Genomic DNA, 14,538 nt, shown 5'->3' with positions numbered 1-14,538 from the left:
ATCCCCTTGCTTTTCGAAACAAAGGACTGCATAACTGTATGCTCCTAACTTCACTTTCAGATTGGATGCTTAACCCTGTGATTGAAGTTGCACAAAATTGTCAGAACGGACGAAACAATGTATATACATAAAAAAAACAGGCGATTTGGAGGCATTGGCTTGGGGAACGATTTTCAGATATTTACGTTGTCCAGTCTTCCTCCTCACTAACTGAAGCCTTCCTCAACGCCGGGTTTGTAACGATCGAGTTCCCAAGGGCGCCTGTGGTCTAGATTATTTCTACGCAAATATGTAAAGTCGGGGGTATTTCTGTGGAAATATTAATAAAATAATGCAGGAATAAGAACGAAAATTAAATTATTTTTTTTGTTGTTCACTAATAGCAGTGGCTGTGCGATTATGTGTTGTTTAAAAACCGTAATGTATATGATTAAGTTAGCCTGGAAATTTTGTTTCTCTTTAAATTTTCACAAGAGCTGAGAAGTCTAACAAGAAAGGATGGTCTACTTTGAAAACTAACCGGCTAATATTTTGAGAAAAAAATTCAATGTTCTCAAAACAAATAACGTAATAATACCCAGTTGTCAAGAATAATTTTATTGCATCATCTAAAATTTTATACAATACGAAAAGACCGACTGGTGTTCTATAGTATCTGTAACAGCAGACAAGATCAGCCTCTAGCCTGACTCATGTCGAGATTCGTAATTTACATTTCTAGTGATAATCACTTTTCTATAAACAAATAAAAAGTACAATATATCAACGTGACCAATACAGATTTTGACCGGTACATATCTAGCCGGTATAAACTGCAGCACTCTGCTTTACAAGGATTTCAACCGCTGACAAATCGTTACTTGCAAACGCTAGTACATAAAATGAAAAGGGTTTTGCCTGTGTTGGCTATCTGTAAAACCACATACTCGGATGTAGATCGCAATAGCGGAAAATAAACTTTATTGAGAAACATTTCGCCTATCCGTATTTATTAAACGACTAGTGATATCTGATTTATTATAGATACGTATTGTATATATGAAATTTGGCGGCCCTCATGAACTCCACATCTCCAAGCAACTCACCACGTGTTGTTTCGTTTTCTTTGTGAAATAATGGCATTGTCCATGATGTTATTTTCCTCAGTGCGTTGCAACGGTCAACATTTGCTGCAACGATCTTTCAAATGTATTTATCATTGGAAATGAAACAATAAAAAGTTATTATTTAAGTGAGTAATTCTCAACGCTCATCTAGCGCGGCTGATAAAATTGTACTTGATTTTAAGAAGACTGAGGGCACAACACTGGATGCTAAAAACCAAGACTCTCCATTGAAAATTGCAAATAATTGATATCACAACTAAAGCTATACCAGTTTCCTAGCATCGTAAATGATGATACACCAGAAGAAGATCATTTCATTTAGTTATGTCTTTTTATCCCAAATTATTACTCAAAAATAACATAAACAAAAGTAATGTACGGGCTAAATGTTTTATCTTCAAATTCAAAATCCCATACTGGTGTTTTGTTTAGAATGATCTACAGTGTACCTCAGCAGGGTGTGTTTGATGCAGTAAGATCTATGCTATAAATAACTTTGAATTTTCTAGTGTAATACACTTGTTTTCGTTCTTTTTGGCTGTCTTAATTTTTCTTTGCGGAATTCCTTCTGTTAGTGTCACTAATAGCCATGCCCTCCACAAAGGAAGGCGGCTGTTAGGATGTTATTAGAATGCTATTGAATTAACTGAACAAAGATCTTACTCATTTCGGAGAGAAACTGTTACAATATTCCATTTCTTTAGCTCACATAAAATACCAAAGTACTTGAAAAAATACATGTAGGTTTTATTTCTGCATAAACGTCGAGCTATTCCTGATACAATATTGCATATTTATGCAGTTCACAAATAATGTTAAATAACAAATAATAAATTATAATGTGAGGATAAAAACAACAAAAAAAGACCATATTTACGCCATGTACACAGCATGTAACCAGCCCATTGATTTCACTATCGCGTAAATGTTTGAAATAAGTAGAAACAGATGGTTATAAAATTATGACATTCTGGTCGCAGTTTTCGGAAAGTGTTTTACCAGCGTTGGTATTCGATGCACTCAGATTAATAAAAGACGTCTCCTGAAATACGACTGACCTTGCCATACTGAGCAGAGAACAGTTGTTCAAGACTGCGACGAGAAGACAAAACTCAGGTAAATTTCTAATGTGATTCTTTCAGCTTTCATAAAGAGACCCCTGAATGGAAGGAATAAGATAAACAAGTGTATTTAACGTTCCGCCTAACACGACATTGCAACTACTAGTAAGTTAACTACAGAAACAAAGAAACAGTATTTCGACTGCGCAGCGGAGTGAATTTTCCAGATGTAAATGTTGAAGAATTTGTCCTCGTGTACCGTTGCCAGGAAACAAAATCCGAATATATGAGCTAAGATATGGGTGAAAAATGGATTCAGCCAGTATTTGGTTCTTTTTTTTCTAAACCTTTGATGCTAGTTTCAAAGTCACAAATTCTCCTAAGCTAAACAAAATGTATCCTCAACGGTCACTTGTGAAGATGTATGTTAAAACATTCGAAACGTCAAGGGAAAATGTATCAATTTTGTTTTCAACATTGCGTTTTATTGTCATGTTTTTCACCGCAGTTTGCGTGTTATTTCTTGTTAAGCTACGACGGCCAAAGAAAAAGAGTAGCAACAAAATGTAGATCGCTTGAAAAGTCTTCTGCCGAGATTTTGTCAGTTCTGTCACACTGTTTTCAACACCGGCTCGATACGAGAGTCTTTTAGAACATTAATCAAGTTGAGGGGAGGGGAGGGGTGAGAAAAGAGTGTCGTTGCACTATGTGTTGGTTAGTGTTACATTAGAATCCTACTTGATAATTACTATGAGCCTGCGATGAAAGAAGATGCTGTTGCTAAGTAACAAGTAGATGACAAGTAGTGGCAAGTGTGCTTAATTAAATAAACTGGACCATAATTTTTTGGCTGAATTGATCACCTTAAGGTGCTTTTCTAAAAGAAAAGAGAGAAACACCTGAAGAGAATCTGGAAATAAATGCCAAAACCCTTATAACGCTAAAGGCGTAAATAGCCAATCAGAGCTTGCGGCAAATATCTTTTAATCCGACGTTCAAGCCTGGACAGGAAAAGTCGCGAGAGATGAAGAAACGGTATTTTTCTTTAGTTTTTGATGAGTCCAGTAACAAAGGAAGCTATGCGAAAACGAGCACGAAAAGAAACAATCCAAGTACATCCTTGACAATACATTGATTAGTAAGAAGTTATTACATGCTGCCAATTACTGCAGTTGAATAGGTTCGGAAGAAGAGTTCATTGAGATTATGCGTTGTTCGGGGTAGTCTATTACCTTAAAGCCATAATGTTCGTTTACACGGCAAGAGATTTTGTCATCAAAATCTTACTCGTTAAGAGGCGGTTGAGGAACTTTAGGAACTCGTACTTTGTCTATTACAGAATTTTTCTTCACTATTCCGACTGCCATTAATGGCACTAACCAAGTTGAAGCATTGTCTAACAAAAAGAAGGAAGAGGAAAGCTGAGGTCGAAGATAACGAACCGTGAAATCGAAATTCTAAGATTTGACGAGAAATCGTTTTGCAATACATACTTTCGCGTAATTTTCCATGGAAGTTTAATTTTTAAAAAGGGCCACTTCAAGTGGGCAGGAGACAAAATATGGCTGTACACTTCGGAAACTAAGCTGAAATTTCTTTTTTGAACATAACTTGATCAGTTTTCCCTACAGGAGTCGAAAGCGTCCTATTTGACTTCACTTTCTTGCAGTGAGAGACCGGAGGTCGAAAAACAAACACGGATCTAAATCGCGTCGGAGAGCTTTCTATCGGCAATCTAAATTAAAGGTAAAAACGCACTTCAAAACAAAAGAACACAATCTTCGTGACTTATGACGGACTTTTCACGTCAAGCAGCAGTCAATTTTAATAATTGCTCCAAAATGAATGTTGATGCTACGAACTGACAGTATGGTCACTTGTTGACGTTTAATTAAAAGTCCATGTATAGGAAAGAAAATTACCTACGCTAATATTGACAGGAAAAACGAACGCACAAAGAAAAAAGCTACTAAGATTAACATCAACAATTCTCCATCTTCGATTACATTGACTTTGCCCACGAAACAACTTAGGTTTATTCGCTTACCGCGGATTAATCGTTCCCACTGCCATTGAGTTTCTATCTTCAGTCAACAAGCGTTTTCCTCTCACGAAACAGTAAGTAACCAAAGTATTGATTTTCCACGATTCTGAAAGATCTTTTGTTTGTTTTTACGGGCGTCATCTGGCGATGTTTTTTTAGTCCGTTTTCTTTGAGGCTACGGAACTTTAAGGTTCGGTTGCACTTATTTGAGATGATTACTCCACTTTACTCTTTACAATCTTTTGCTAACTTCATTCAATTATCAAACGCCGGACGGCTCTTCGTTAAGCCACTTTTCAACAATGATCTATGGTCCAAAAACTTATTCTTGACTAAACAATCTATACTTTGAGCGCGCATTTAATTCGTTAGCTTTTTGATGCTTTCATTAGAAATTCTTTTCTTTTTTTTCTGTCCTTTGTTTTCATTAAGGTTCAGTCGAGAACTTTTGTTGATTAAAATTCTGACGCGGGGTTCATACATTGTCTACATTGTCGAGACAGGTGGTGCGGTGAACGCAGGTTTCAACAAAACCCCCGCGGCAACAGCGCATATTGGCAGACAACTCAGGGATTCTAAACTCTGCTTGACAATTTCTCTACATTATCTTTCCTTGTTCACGCAGGATAACTTAATTTCAGCGGATCCTGACATCAGCGATTTGATTGGGACTTCTTCATGGCACTGAAATGGCTCGTGAGTTATTGTATGACAAAGTTGTTTTGAAATTGGTAAGTGAAAATAATTTACGTACAGTTACTTGCGAGACTGTGTTTGAAAGCTAAACATGAATGGGCAGTGATTGCATTAGGTGAAAAAGTTTACATGTTCTCATCTTCTACATTTCAGGTCTTTGCACTCCTTCTGGGAATATTTTGTGACCATCCTGAGGGTAAATTCTACTGTAGTTTTTGACCGAGTTTGAACAACAATTCTATTCACATCAACGCACTTTGTTTACACTTTTGTACTTTACAATTCTCTTTCTAAAATTTTGGTTAATCTTTCTGAGGGATTAAGAAAATGTGAAACAAGTCTCAGAGACTGAGTTCATCAAATAACCAAAACTTTAAATAGCCGTTCGAGGGCTGGGCTCGACAAAAATTTGTTAATGGTATCTTGTTTCACGGACAAAGAAATGTGGCCTCAAACAAATATTAGCACAAGGGTTGAAAGGTATCTCTTATTGATAGGTAATTGTTCCTTTTCTTCACGAGCGTTAATGTAAAAATCTCAAAATTCCCTAAACGGCCCAAATATCCATTGCAGCTTCTTATGAAAATTATGCTTGGCGACCGCCGTTGCTTTCAAGGTGTTAAACCATTAAATTTACACTGCATTTCGAGGTCTGCCGCTTATTATCGCGTATGAAAACGTTTAATTTGAACGGAGAAGAAAAACCGTCCCGATTAATCTCGTTTGCTTATGATTTAACCGCCGGAGGCAAAGATTGAATTAAGGGAAAAGTCGCTGAGAATGTTTTTGAAGTTCTGGCGGTCTCAAGGGTAGTCCGACCTCCTTGGGCTAAATTATTTTTTTTTCTGTAATTTTGCAAAAAAATTCTTGTTTTTCATTGAAAGGCGGAGAACTTTGCACTACGTTGGAAAACCATCCAGCTGCGAAATTTCGAGTTCGTTTGTTGTAGCCAATGAGCTTGCAGTTAAACTAAGTGGAAAACCACAAGACGAATTCATCAGTGTCTCAGATATGTTTCAATTTAGTGTTTGCTTTTCTCTTTGTTCATCTAGGATCTGCTCCAAATCTAATCATATCGTTTAATAAAGGCTGTCTCTTTGGATAATTCTAGGAATTAACAGCACTATACGAGGAAGTTGCAGTGATCTGCTTCCTGAGAGTTTTTTTAATTTGCTTCCTACGAATTTGAAATTTTGCAAATAGTGAGATGTTTTGAGTGTAGTCGGCACTTCAAAAATAAACGTAAATTGAACTCAAAAAATTTTAAATACACTCACTTAAATCAGGCAAATGGTCACCATCAAGTGATTTAAAATTGGTACATGTACTTTTTTAAGTGATAAATACAAATTTTTGAATTGGCATAAATTCCAAGAGGAATATTATCAACTCTTCCCTGCTTTGAAAATCCTTCCGAACTTGACGACCGAAATTTTGAAATTGTAATTCAACTTTTTTATCAAGTGGCTTGACATAGTCTAAAGCAACTTCTCAGCCAAAGTGTCGGTGAATACCCACTGATAATTACCTCGATATTGGAGCTCGGTAATATCCTGCGATATTCACCTCCACTACGAGGAATAATCTTGAATTGTCGCTCTCTCTGCTTTATTTCAAGAGGGTTACTCAAAAAATAATTAGATTAGTGCTGTTTAGTCTAGTTTTCCCTGGTTCATTTTAAACATTTACAAGAGCAGCACAGTTTAAAGGCTTAAACATCTTCAAGGTTCCTTGTGAAGAATTGTTTTGTGTCTAAGATCGCTTAAATTTCAAGGAACTCTTGGCTCCTTACATACCAAAGACAATCTCGAAACAAGTTTGTTTAAACTAAGAAAAACAAAACAGATCAAGTTTTCTCTTCCTACAATTATCATTCACGAGAGCAGGAAAGTCTAAATACAGAAAACAACTCATCAATTCACCTTGATATTTACTTTTGGAACAGTAACAGTGAATATAATACCACTACCTAAAATTCTTTTAATGTTCTTCTGGGATTCTGTATTATCAATCTCTAAAAATTGGCTTCTGTTGTCTTTTGTTCGTTTGATTGGTAAGACTCCACAAAATGACGTCATCCCTTTCAAAACAAAATGTTTTCTGTCAAAATGTCTCACTGTTTTACCTGTAAAATTGGCATCGAGACACAACAATAATCAAGGTTTTCTCCTCAAGAGCCGGTACATGGATCGGAGTTTGCAGAGTTTTCATTTGAGGGCACCAAAAAGCTGACTTACAGAAACACTTCCGCCAAATAGAGTTTTTCGAATAACGCAGATTGATCAGTGGTTATCACTGGTCTCGAGCAGTCGAATAATAAATTAGATTTTATGTCAACTACAAGATAGATAGGAAGATCGCGTGATAATGTCTCAGTAGAAATATCCTTCTTAAATATCGTTTTTAGTAGAAAATGCTTGATATATAAACGGACAACATCAGTTCCTACAGACAGTTTAAAAACCCAGTTAATAAAACGTCTAATGACAGAAGAAGGGAGCGAAATCGCGCGTTTCGTGAACGGGTGAATAGATTTAGGCAAGGATAACCTCACAAGACAGAAGCACAGATCACTGTACACCTTTGATGTTAGATTAATGTCTTCAGGTTGCCAAGCAAAATCGAATTAACACCGGCTCAATGAATCAAATTACATCGGTGGAATTTCAAAAGGAAAGTTCTAATCAAGTTATAATGTAATTTATTAATCCACACATAATTCGATTTAGACTAAAATAAAACTTGAAAATTATGTTCTACATGATGAACAGTTTACTTCTCGTTCTTTTTTTCAATTCCAACTGCTAGGGAGTTTAATTTACCTTTATTAACTTCAAGTTGATACGTAGCTAAGTGTTTCACTTGCTCAACAACGCAGGCCAACAATTTCTTTAGAAGACAGGCGACTAGTTTGCGATACCGAAAATAGATTATTATAGCGAAGCTCCCACGTTTCGGAGGCGCACGAGTGGAGTCCCATACTTTTGAACATTTGGTAACCCATGGATCTAAAAATGTTTGTTACGTGACTGTCCATACGTATGTCCGTACGTCCGTCCATAGTTATTAGTAGGGAGTGTTAGCAATGACGACGACGACGCCGAGGACGAAGCCTTGTAAAAAACGGATTTATGTCGCAACTGTGTAAATTAGCTCAGTACGCCTACCGGTCTAACAATTTGCTCAGTCTAGATACATCAATCATATAACAAGATCAGTGAACACACCCAACAGATTCCGAATCCATTGTCATGGTAAATATATTTTCCTTGTTTCAGCGCGGGTCGATTACAAAAACTTGGTAACATGCCAAGGAGAACGGGTCAAACTCCACTGTGGAAATGCAAGCTTGGGGCTGACTATCTATTCTGCAAGTTACGGAAGAACATACCCCGGTGATGTCATTTGCCCCTATTACGGAGACGAGAGTGACAAGAATTACAACTGTGGCGAAAATGACGTTACTGATACATTTAAAACGTTGTGTGAAAGGAAAAATAGATGCAGGGTTAAAGTAAATAGCGCATTGTTTCGAGATCCATGTCCGGAAAAACACTTGTATCTTACCTTGATTTACTCGTGTGGTAAGTATTTAATACAAATATATTTGAATAGCAGTAAAAGCGACAATCCACCGTAGGAAAAAGATGGCGGCTGTGCATTTTACCACATTGCCTTGCGAACCTAACACAGCCTAAAAGGCACAAAGAAAGCCAAATTTTTACAATATTTGTCCCTGCACTAAAGACATTGAGTAGCCTAGGTTTGAAGACTTTATAACGTTTCTGCACGTTTTTATAAACGTTGTTAAGAATTTCATGCGCTGAGAACTATGGGTAAATGTATCAGTCGCCACCTTTTTTCCTACGGAGGATTAAGCTGCTACAAAAAATTTTCCATTTCTGAGTGTTACAAAGAAAGTCCGAGGAAAATTTCGGGCTTTCATTTCGTGATGAAAAATGAGTTATGAAGCCACGAAGAACAGGTCAGCAGTGAGTTAAAATTCATTTACCATGACTTGCTTCCAGGCCTCATAGTTCAATTTGTAAAGGAGAGGAAGACCTAGGTCCAAATCGCCATGAGGATTGAAAGTTAATTGTTTTCTTATAAATTGCAGTTGCGTTATTCTCGTACTTTGAACCACTTTTCCTCATGTATGACTGGCACGTTTAATCTTAATGAAAATCTAAAATGCTACTCTGAAAAATAGTTATCAGTGAAATAGCTGTTAGGGCAGTCATCAATAGTTTGACATAGAATTTTTGTTTTGACCCTTTCGTCTCGTTATTATGCCTTTAAACAAAAGAACCGAAACAAAAGCTATTAACGTTTTCCCAGTGCACCAGTTAACAAATAAATAAATAAATAAATAAATAAATATACATTTATATAGCGCCATTTTCCACTAATTGTCCATTTTCCACTAATTGTCCACTAATTGTCCAGTTAACCTTTTGTTTATTATGCCTCCATTTGATCGCTAGGAAATGTACTTTTAGCACAAGTTATCATGTTCTAAGTTTTCCTTGTCACACCTATGCATGTGCATCACCATTTTAGTCGAGTCTTTAATATGTCTTAATGTCAGTTTTTGGCTGCTTCTTAAAGATTGGCAGAAACCAAAGGTCATTCACACGTCCACGTCATCGAGTATCGTAACCACTACAACGAGTACTATTCCAGTACCCACTTCCTCCCTGGTCAGCATGTCAAGTTTCTCATCAATAACAATCTTTCCGACAATAGATGTTATCGCATCGACTAGTTCTGTACTTATGAGTCAGCATACGCCTAATGTTAACGAAACTCCGTCAATTCGAACAACCACCACCAAGGAAGGCGATTTAGGAGTCGACGACGTACTCGGCTCCGCGACAAAACATGCCGCTGAATCGCTTGGCATTGCAGGCACACTTTTTGTGTGGCTATTATTCATGCAAGGTATTTAAACATAGTTTAACCTTTGAATCATGAGAGAATGATCTTATCGGAACTTGATAAACATAAAGCAGGTGTCCATGTATGATCTTGTATGGTCTGATCACTTAATTAAAGAAATCGATTAAGTCATGACTTTGACCGAAATGGGTTCAAGACGTTTAATGTTAAAAATATGTTTATCTCTTTATATAGCAGATATACACCTTAACATATCTTAATAGCCAAGCGTTTTAAAGGGAATATTGGCCCGGGGTCTTGAAAGTACGGACCGAGCACAGCGACATTCTACTACGGACTCGGGCAATCTTGATCAATAAGATACTCATACTACGATCGTGATAGAGGGAAAATACCGTGGGATTCAAACACACGACTCAACTAGCTCAACTTTTACACGTAATCATGGCTGACGTTTTCAAAAGTAAAAGAAAAATTGTTGGATGAGAAAGAAAAGAGATTTTTTTGCGTGTAACTCAATTCTTTTCGAGAAGTAAGCCATAAAATTATAATCGTTCACGGGTCATTCCGGGCAGTGCTCGGGTCCAACACTTCAAAAATGTTGGACCGCCACTAGAGCAGTCTGACTGGTTGACTTAAGTTATTAGCCATCTGAATTAACTTAGTCTTGTAACGATTGGCAGCTGTCAGAGTATTTGCAAATGTCAGCTAAACTGGTTATGTTTCTAAAAAGCAGATAGTTCTTAGAAACATCTAGTCAAAAAATTTCAGAAACACTTTCTAATAGATTAGTAAAATGGCGTGTAGTCTAATTCTCATTTGATTTTGCCTGACCCTGACTGGTTGGAAAAAAAATGATTAGTTTTTTCGCCTTGGTATAGGAAAAGGAAAAATTATCAATCAATGACTAATTCATTCGGCTCTATGAGAAGTGCCTGTAGAGAGTCGTGGTCGTTGTATCCATCAAAACAAACATCCAGTCCAAAATGATGAAAACAACAACCATGATTCCCTGCAGGCACGTCTCATAGAGGGAATTGGCTATTGCTGTGTCTGGTAAACTCGGAAAGACAAAAGCCTTGATGTCCTTTTTTCACAGATCATTCGTCTGATTATATAACAGTGTTTTGTGCCAGCGCTGCTGGCGCACTATCTCTTGCCATAATTGTTGGTCTCTTCGTACTTTACCGTCACCATGCAAATAAACAACACCTTCACGTTGAGGAAGAGTCAAAATTAAACCCATATGGGAGCACGGAGCCAAAAATGTCAACCGAAGTTGACCCATTCTTAGCAGGCCCCGTTAAGACCCCTCCTCCCGACTGCATGATGGAAGGATATACCTGGCAACGTGGAAGAACAATGCCTCTAAAGAAATCTCAAAATGGCACAGTTGTGAGGACGTTTAGTGCCAAGGATGTTTACACCAAAGAGCCGAACGGTGAGAGGTAAGTTTACCAATATTGATGCGTGCGTGAAACAGGGAAGTAGAGATAATGAAACAGAGATAATTGTTTTTGGAAAAGAATTGCGAATAATTTATGGACATCTTTACTTGTGCGTGTTCTTTCTTTAAAGAAAGGTTTATGCTTGTTTGCTTTGAGAATACCATTGCACATCAACAGTTCCGAAATTAATGGTTTGTGATTTACATTTTTATTTTAATAGCATTCGAATAAGTCAATACTGAGAAAATATAATTGACTGGCTTAAGTCGCTTAACCACTCATCCAGTCCTCCTTCACTCTCCAACCTTCCTTTCTTCCTTGCTACCTCTTTGTTTGCTTGCTTCCTTCCCACCACCCTTCTGCATGTTCATGTCGTTCATCCTTAATCAAATCTTAACGTCGCGACGTTTTAGGTCCTTCTTAGCCTGTCGCTCACGTTTCCCTCTTTAATACGCGTCTTTAACACTTAACATTTTAAATTTGGTTGTTTAATTTTTTACAGCGTCTGTTAGGAAGACGACTCACCAAGTAAAAACCATCCAACTAACACAGAAGTCAGCTTAATAACCACCTTCACGTTAAGGACCTGTCTTGTTCAGTTTAATTTTTAACATATCACCAAGGGCCGTAAATGTCATTTTGACATTTTAATTTCTTGTGTACCTAATCATATTTTCATTTTTTTTTTTATGCTTTTCTACATCATTAACATAAATTACATTTCCCTTGGGCAATTGCGTGAGAAGTGCATGTAACATAAAGGTCTTAGACCTGTGACGATAGGCCTAATAGAGTGACAAAAAGGCTCACAGTAGTCATGTAAAATAACTAAAATCAAATACCTTTTCTAGTTAAGTGATATTTTTCCTTAAAACGTTACAGGAATGCATTATCATTAAGGAGATCTTTTATTTTTTTACATTTGACTTTATTGTTTGGTACATTTAAGGAACACAGACTTTGATAACTCTCACCAGAAGATATACGCGATTTCTTCAAGTATTCCTTGTCACAAGATGATTTTTTTGCAAAACTGCACATTACGTGGTATTAGCAATTAGCAAATGTGCTTTGATGTGGGTATTGTACAAAGTGTTTTGATTTCTTTGCGTCGTATGGTGATTGAAACGGTAGAAAATAGCATTGTTTACAAAACACAGGTCGATTGCAATCGGCCGAAGACGGCCCGAGCTCTTTCCCTAATACTTTGATCCATTTAAATTACATCCACGCTATCATTGGTTATCCATGTTTTGAAATGGATTCCTGTTATTTGTCTGGTACTTCATTATTAATTAAAATCATTATCACTGTTTAACTTCTCGTGCTGTAGGCTTGTTGTTGATCTGCGAGAGCCGTATGCTTAATAGGGTCAGACCCAACATTGTGTTTTCCCGTATCTTTTCTTCAGACAGACCGAAACTCCCAGATATCATCGGGGTCCACAGTTTGTTGCTGTAGCCAGAAGACAGGAAAGTTCTAACATGTACTTGAACCCTGCGTACGCGACAAACAAATCTCTAAGAAATGGAAGAGGGAGACATTTGATGAATGAAGAAGATCGAAGAGGAACGAGAACCAGAGAAAGTAGAACTTCTGCAGATGCTTTATACTATTAGCCTCTCCACCTCGTCTCCCTTTATAATATCTCTATTATCCCATTCAGAACGGGTGGGGAAAACCTAATGCAAAAGAAGGCGAATGTTACCAGAGTTAATCCCCCATATAGACCTTATCCCAAAGACGGTATTCGCTTTGAAGTTTTGACCAAGCGCATTGCGTAAATGTTTTTTGCTGAGAATAAAAATACGCGCAAAGCTGCAAACCTATTAGGGCTGTCCACGTGAGCAAAATCTCCATCACAAGATTGGCTATTTCTAGACCCGTTTGGGATTTCCGAAGCCTGGTATAATATGAAATAACTTCACAGCGAGGAAAGGTCTATATGGGAATTGTAAACTCTCTTACCCTTCATCGTCTCTTTTTCTATAGCTTGTCGCACAGCCAATCTAAACAATTTCTAAATTGTTTGGATTACGATTTGTTTGGTTTCAAAATGGTCAATTTGATACGGACCATATTAGTGCTGTCGAGGTTTTATAAAAGGCTATGATATCATTGTTATGTGGCTCCGATGGGTTCCCGGACATAGGAGAGTTATAATAAGCATAGTACCGAAGATTTAAAGTGGCTCAAAGATCTCTGTGGCAACCTTTGCATGGGTCGTCAATCAAAATCAAAAAAGAGCTTTGTACTAATTTAAATTCTTTGAATGAATATCTATCTATTAACAAAGAGAAACTCTTTAGTGAAGCTCGTTAAAGAATGACAACAAAGATCTGCGGTCCACATTAGAAAATGTTTCCGACAGGTACTTTAAGAGTCACGACAGCTAAGAAACATTAAATAGATAAATAATTTGGCTAAAATGTTTACAGAAATCGCAGAAATGAGGGGCTCCCCTCATTCGATGAGAAAAACTATTTGTTTTATACTTCATATAGTACTAATTTTTAACGTTGTTACTGATCAACATCTAAAACACTGTGTAGATCACGCCAGTAATTGCCATGATGCGTTTCCCTGTAATTATTTTTCTAAACGATAAAGGTTCCTTAATTGCTAGTACGTCTGGGGTCTGTGAAAGTTTGTTTGCCGATTAATGGAAAAAGTGCTTTGTACTCATAAAATTGTTACAAATCAATAAATATCTTAACATTGCAAGAAGTACTTGCAATGTTAAGAAAACTGTAAGGTAATAGTGTAAAAAAAAAAAAAAAAAAAATGGAAATTGCTGTTTTCTAAACAGACCTAGCCTCCATTTAAAGTTTATTTTGATTTTATTGCAATCAAGTTGTTAGGTATATATTCAGGAGTAGTAGAAATAGAAATTGTAATATTTAAGTGAAATTTTGAAAGCTGATTCCTACTAATATATTGTTTTTGTAACTGCGAGAAGATAAAATTTTAATTTTTAATTTGGGAACTGTATTCAAGGAAGTGTACTTTTTGTCACTGTTTTCATAAAAGACCTGCATATCTTGTTAAGGAGACCTTATTTGGTCCCCGTTTTAGAAGTAGACTAAGTCACGCCATATGGATATCATTATTCACAACGAAATTTCCAAGCTCAGTTATCTCATAGAAGAGTTGTATATCTTGTTAAGGAGACCAGGTATGACACTAACTGATCATATTTAAATAATGAAATAAACTTACTGTCTGACTTGAAAGGTCTTCGCATGCTGGGTTGAAACTAAGGTTTCGGAGCCCCATAATGGCTG

The 14,538-nt window shown here is 36.9% G+C and overlaps 1 protein-coding gene across 3 annotated transcripts; it reads left to right on the top strand.

The window, feature by feature from the left end:
* The first annotated feature begins 4,090 nt into the window (after positions 1–4,090).
* Positions 4,091–14,487, top strand: LOC110054598 (uncharacterized). 3 transcript variants are annotated; one of them, XM_020760958.2, is made up of 7 exons: positions 4,091–4,285; positions 4,837–4,942; positions 5,061–5,103; positions 8,186–8,491; positions 9,516–9,848; positions 10,906–11,254; positions 12,666–14,487. In XM_020760958.2, exons 2-7 carry the CDS (start codon positions 4,901–4,903, stop codon positions 12,871–12,873), a joined length of 1,281 nt encoding a protein of 426 aa, XP_020616617.2. In that variant the 5' UTR covers positions 4,091–4,285; positions 4,837–4,900; the 3' UTR covers positions 12,874–14,487. The 3 variants fall into 3 exon arrangements, with proteins under 3 accessions (XP_020616617.2, XP_020616609.2, XP_089138949.1); XM_020760950.2 differs by lacking the exon at positions 4,091–4,285 and having other exon boundaries at positions 4,394–4,942; XM_089282823.1 differs by lacking the exons at positions 4,091–4,285; positions 12,666–14,487 and adding an exon at positions 11,757–12,577 and having other exon boundaries at positions 4,394–4,942.
* The last annotated feature ends 51 nt before the right edge of the window (positions 14,488–14,538 follow it).

Source organism: Orbicella faveolata, unplaced genomic scaffold, assembly GCF_042242905.1.
Source record: "Orbicella faveolata isolate gen_17 unplaced genomic scaffold, um_ofav_v1 contig_12, whole genome shotgun sequence".
Lineage (NCBI taxonomy): Eukaryota > Metazoa > Cnidaria > Anthozoa > Scleractinia > Merulinidae > Orbicella > Orbicella faveolata.
The sequence above is the reverse complement of the archived record's forward strand: the minus strand, read 5'-3'. Positions and strand labels throughout refer to the sequence as shown.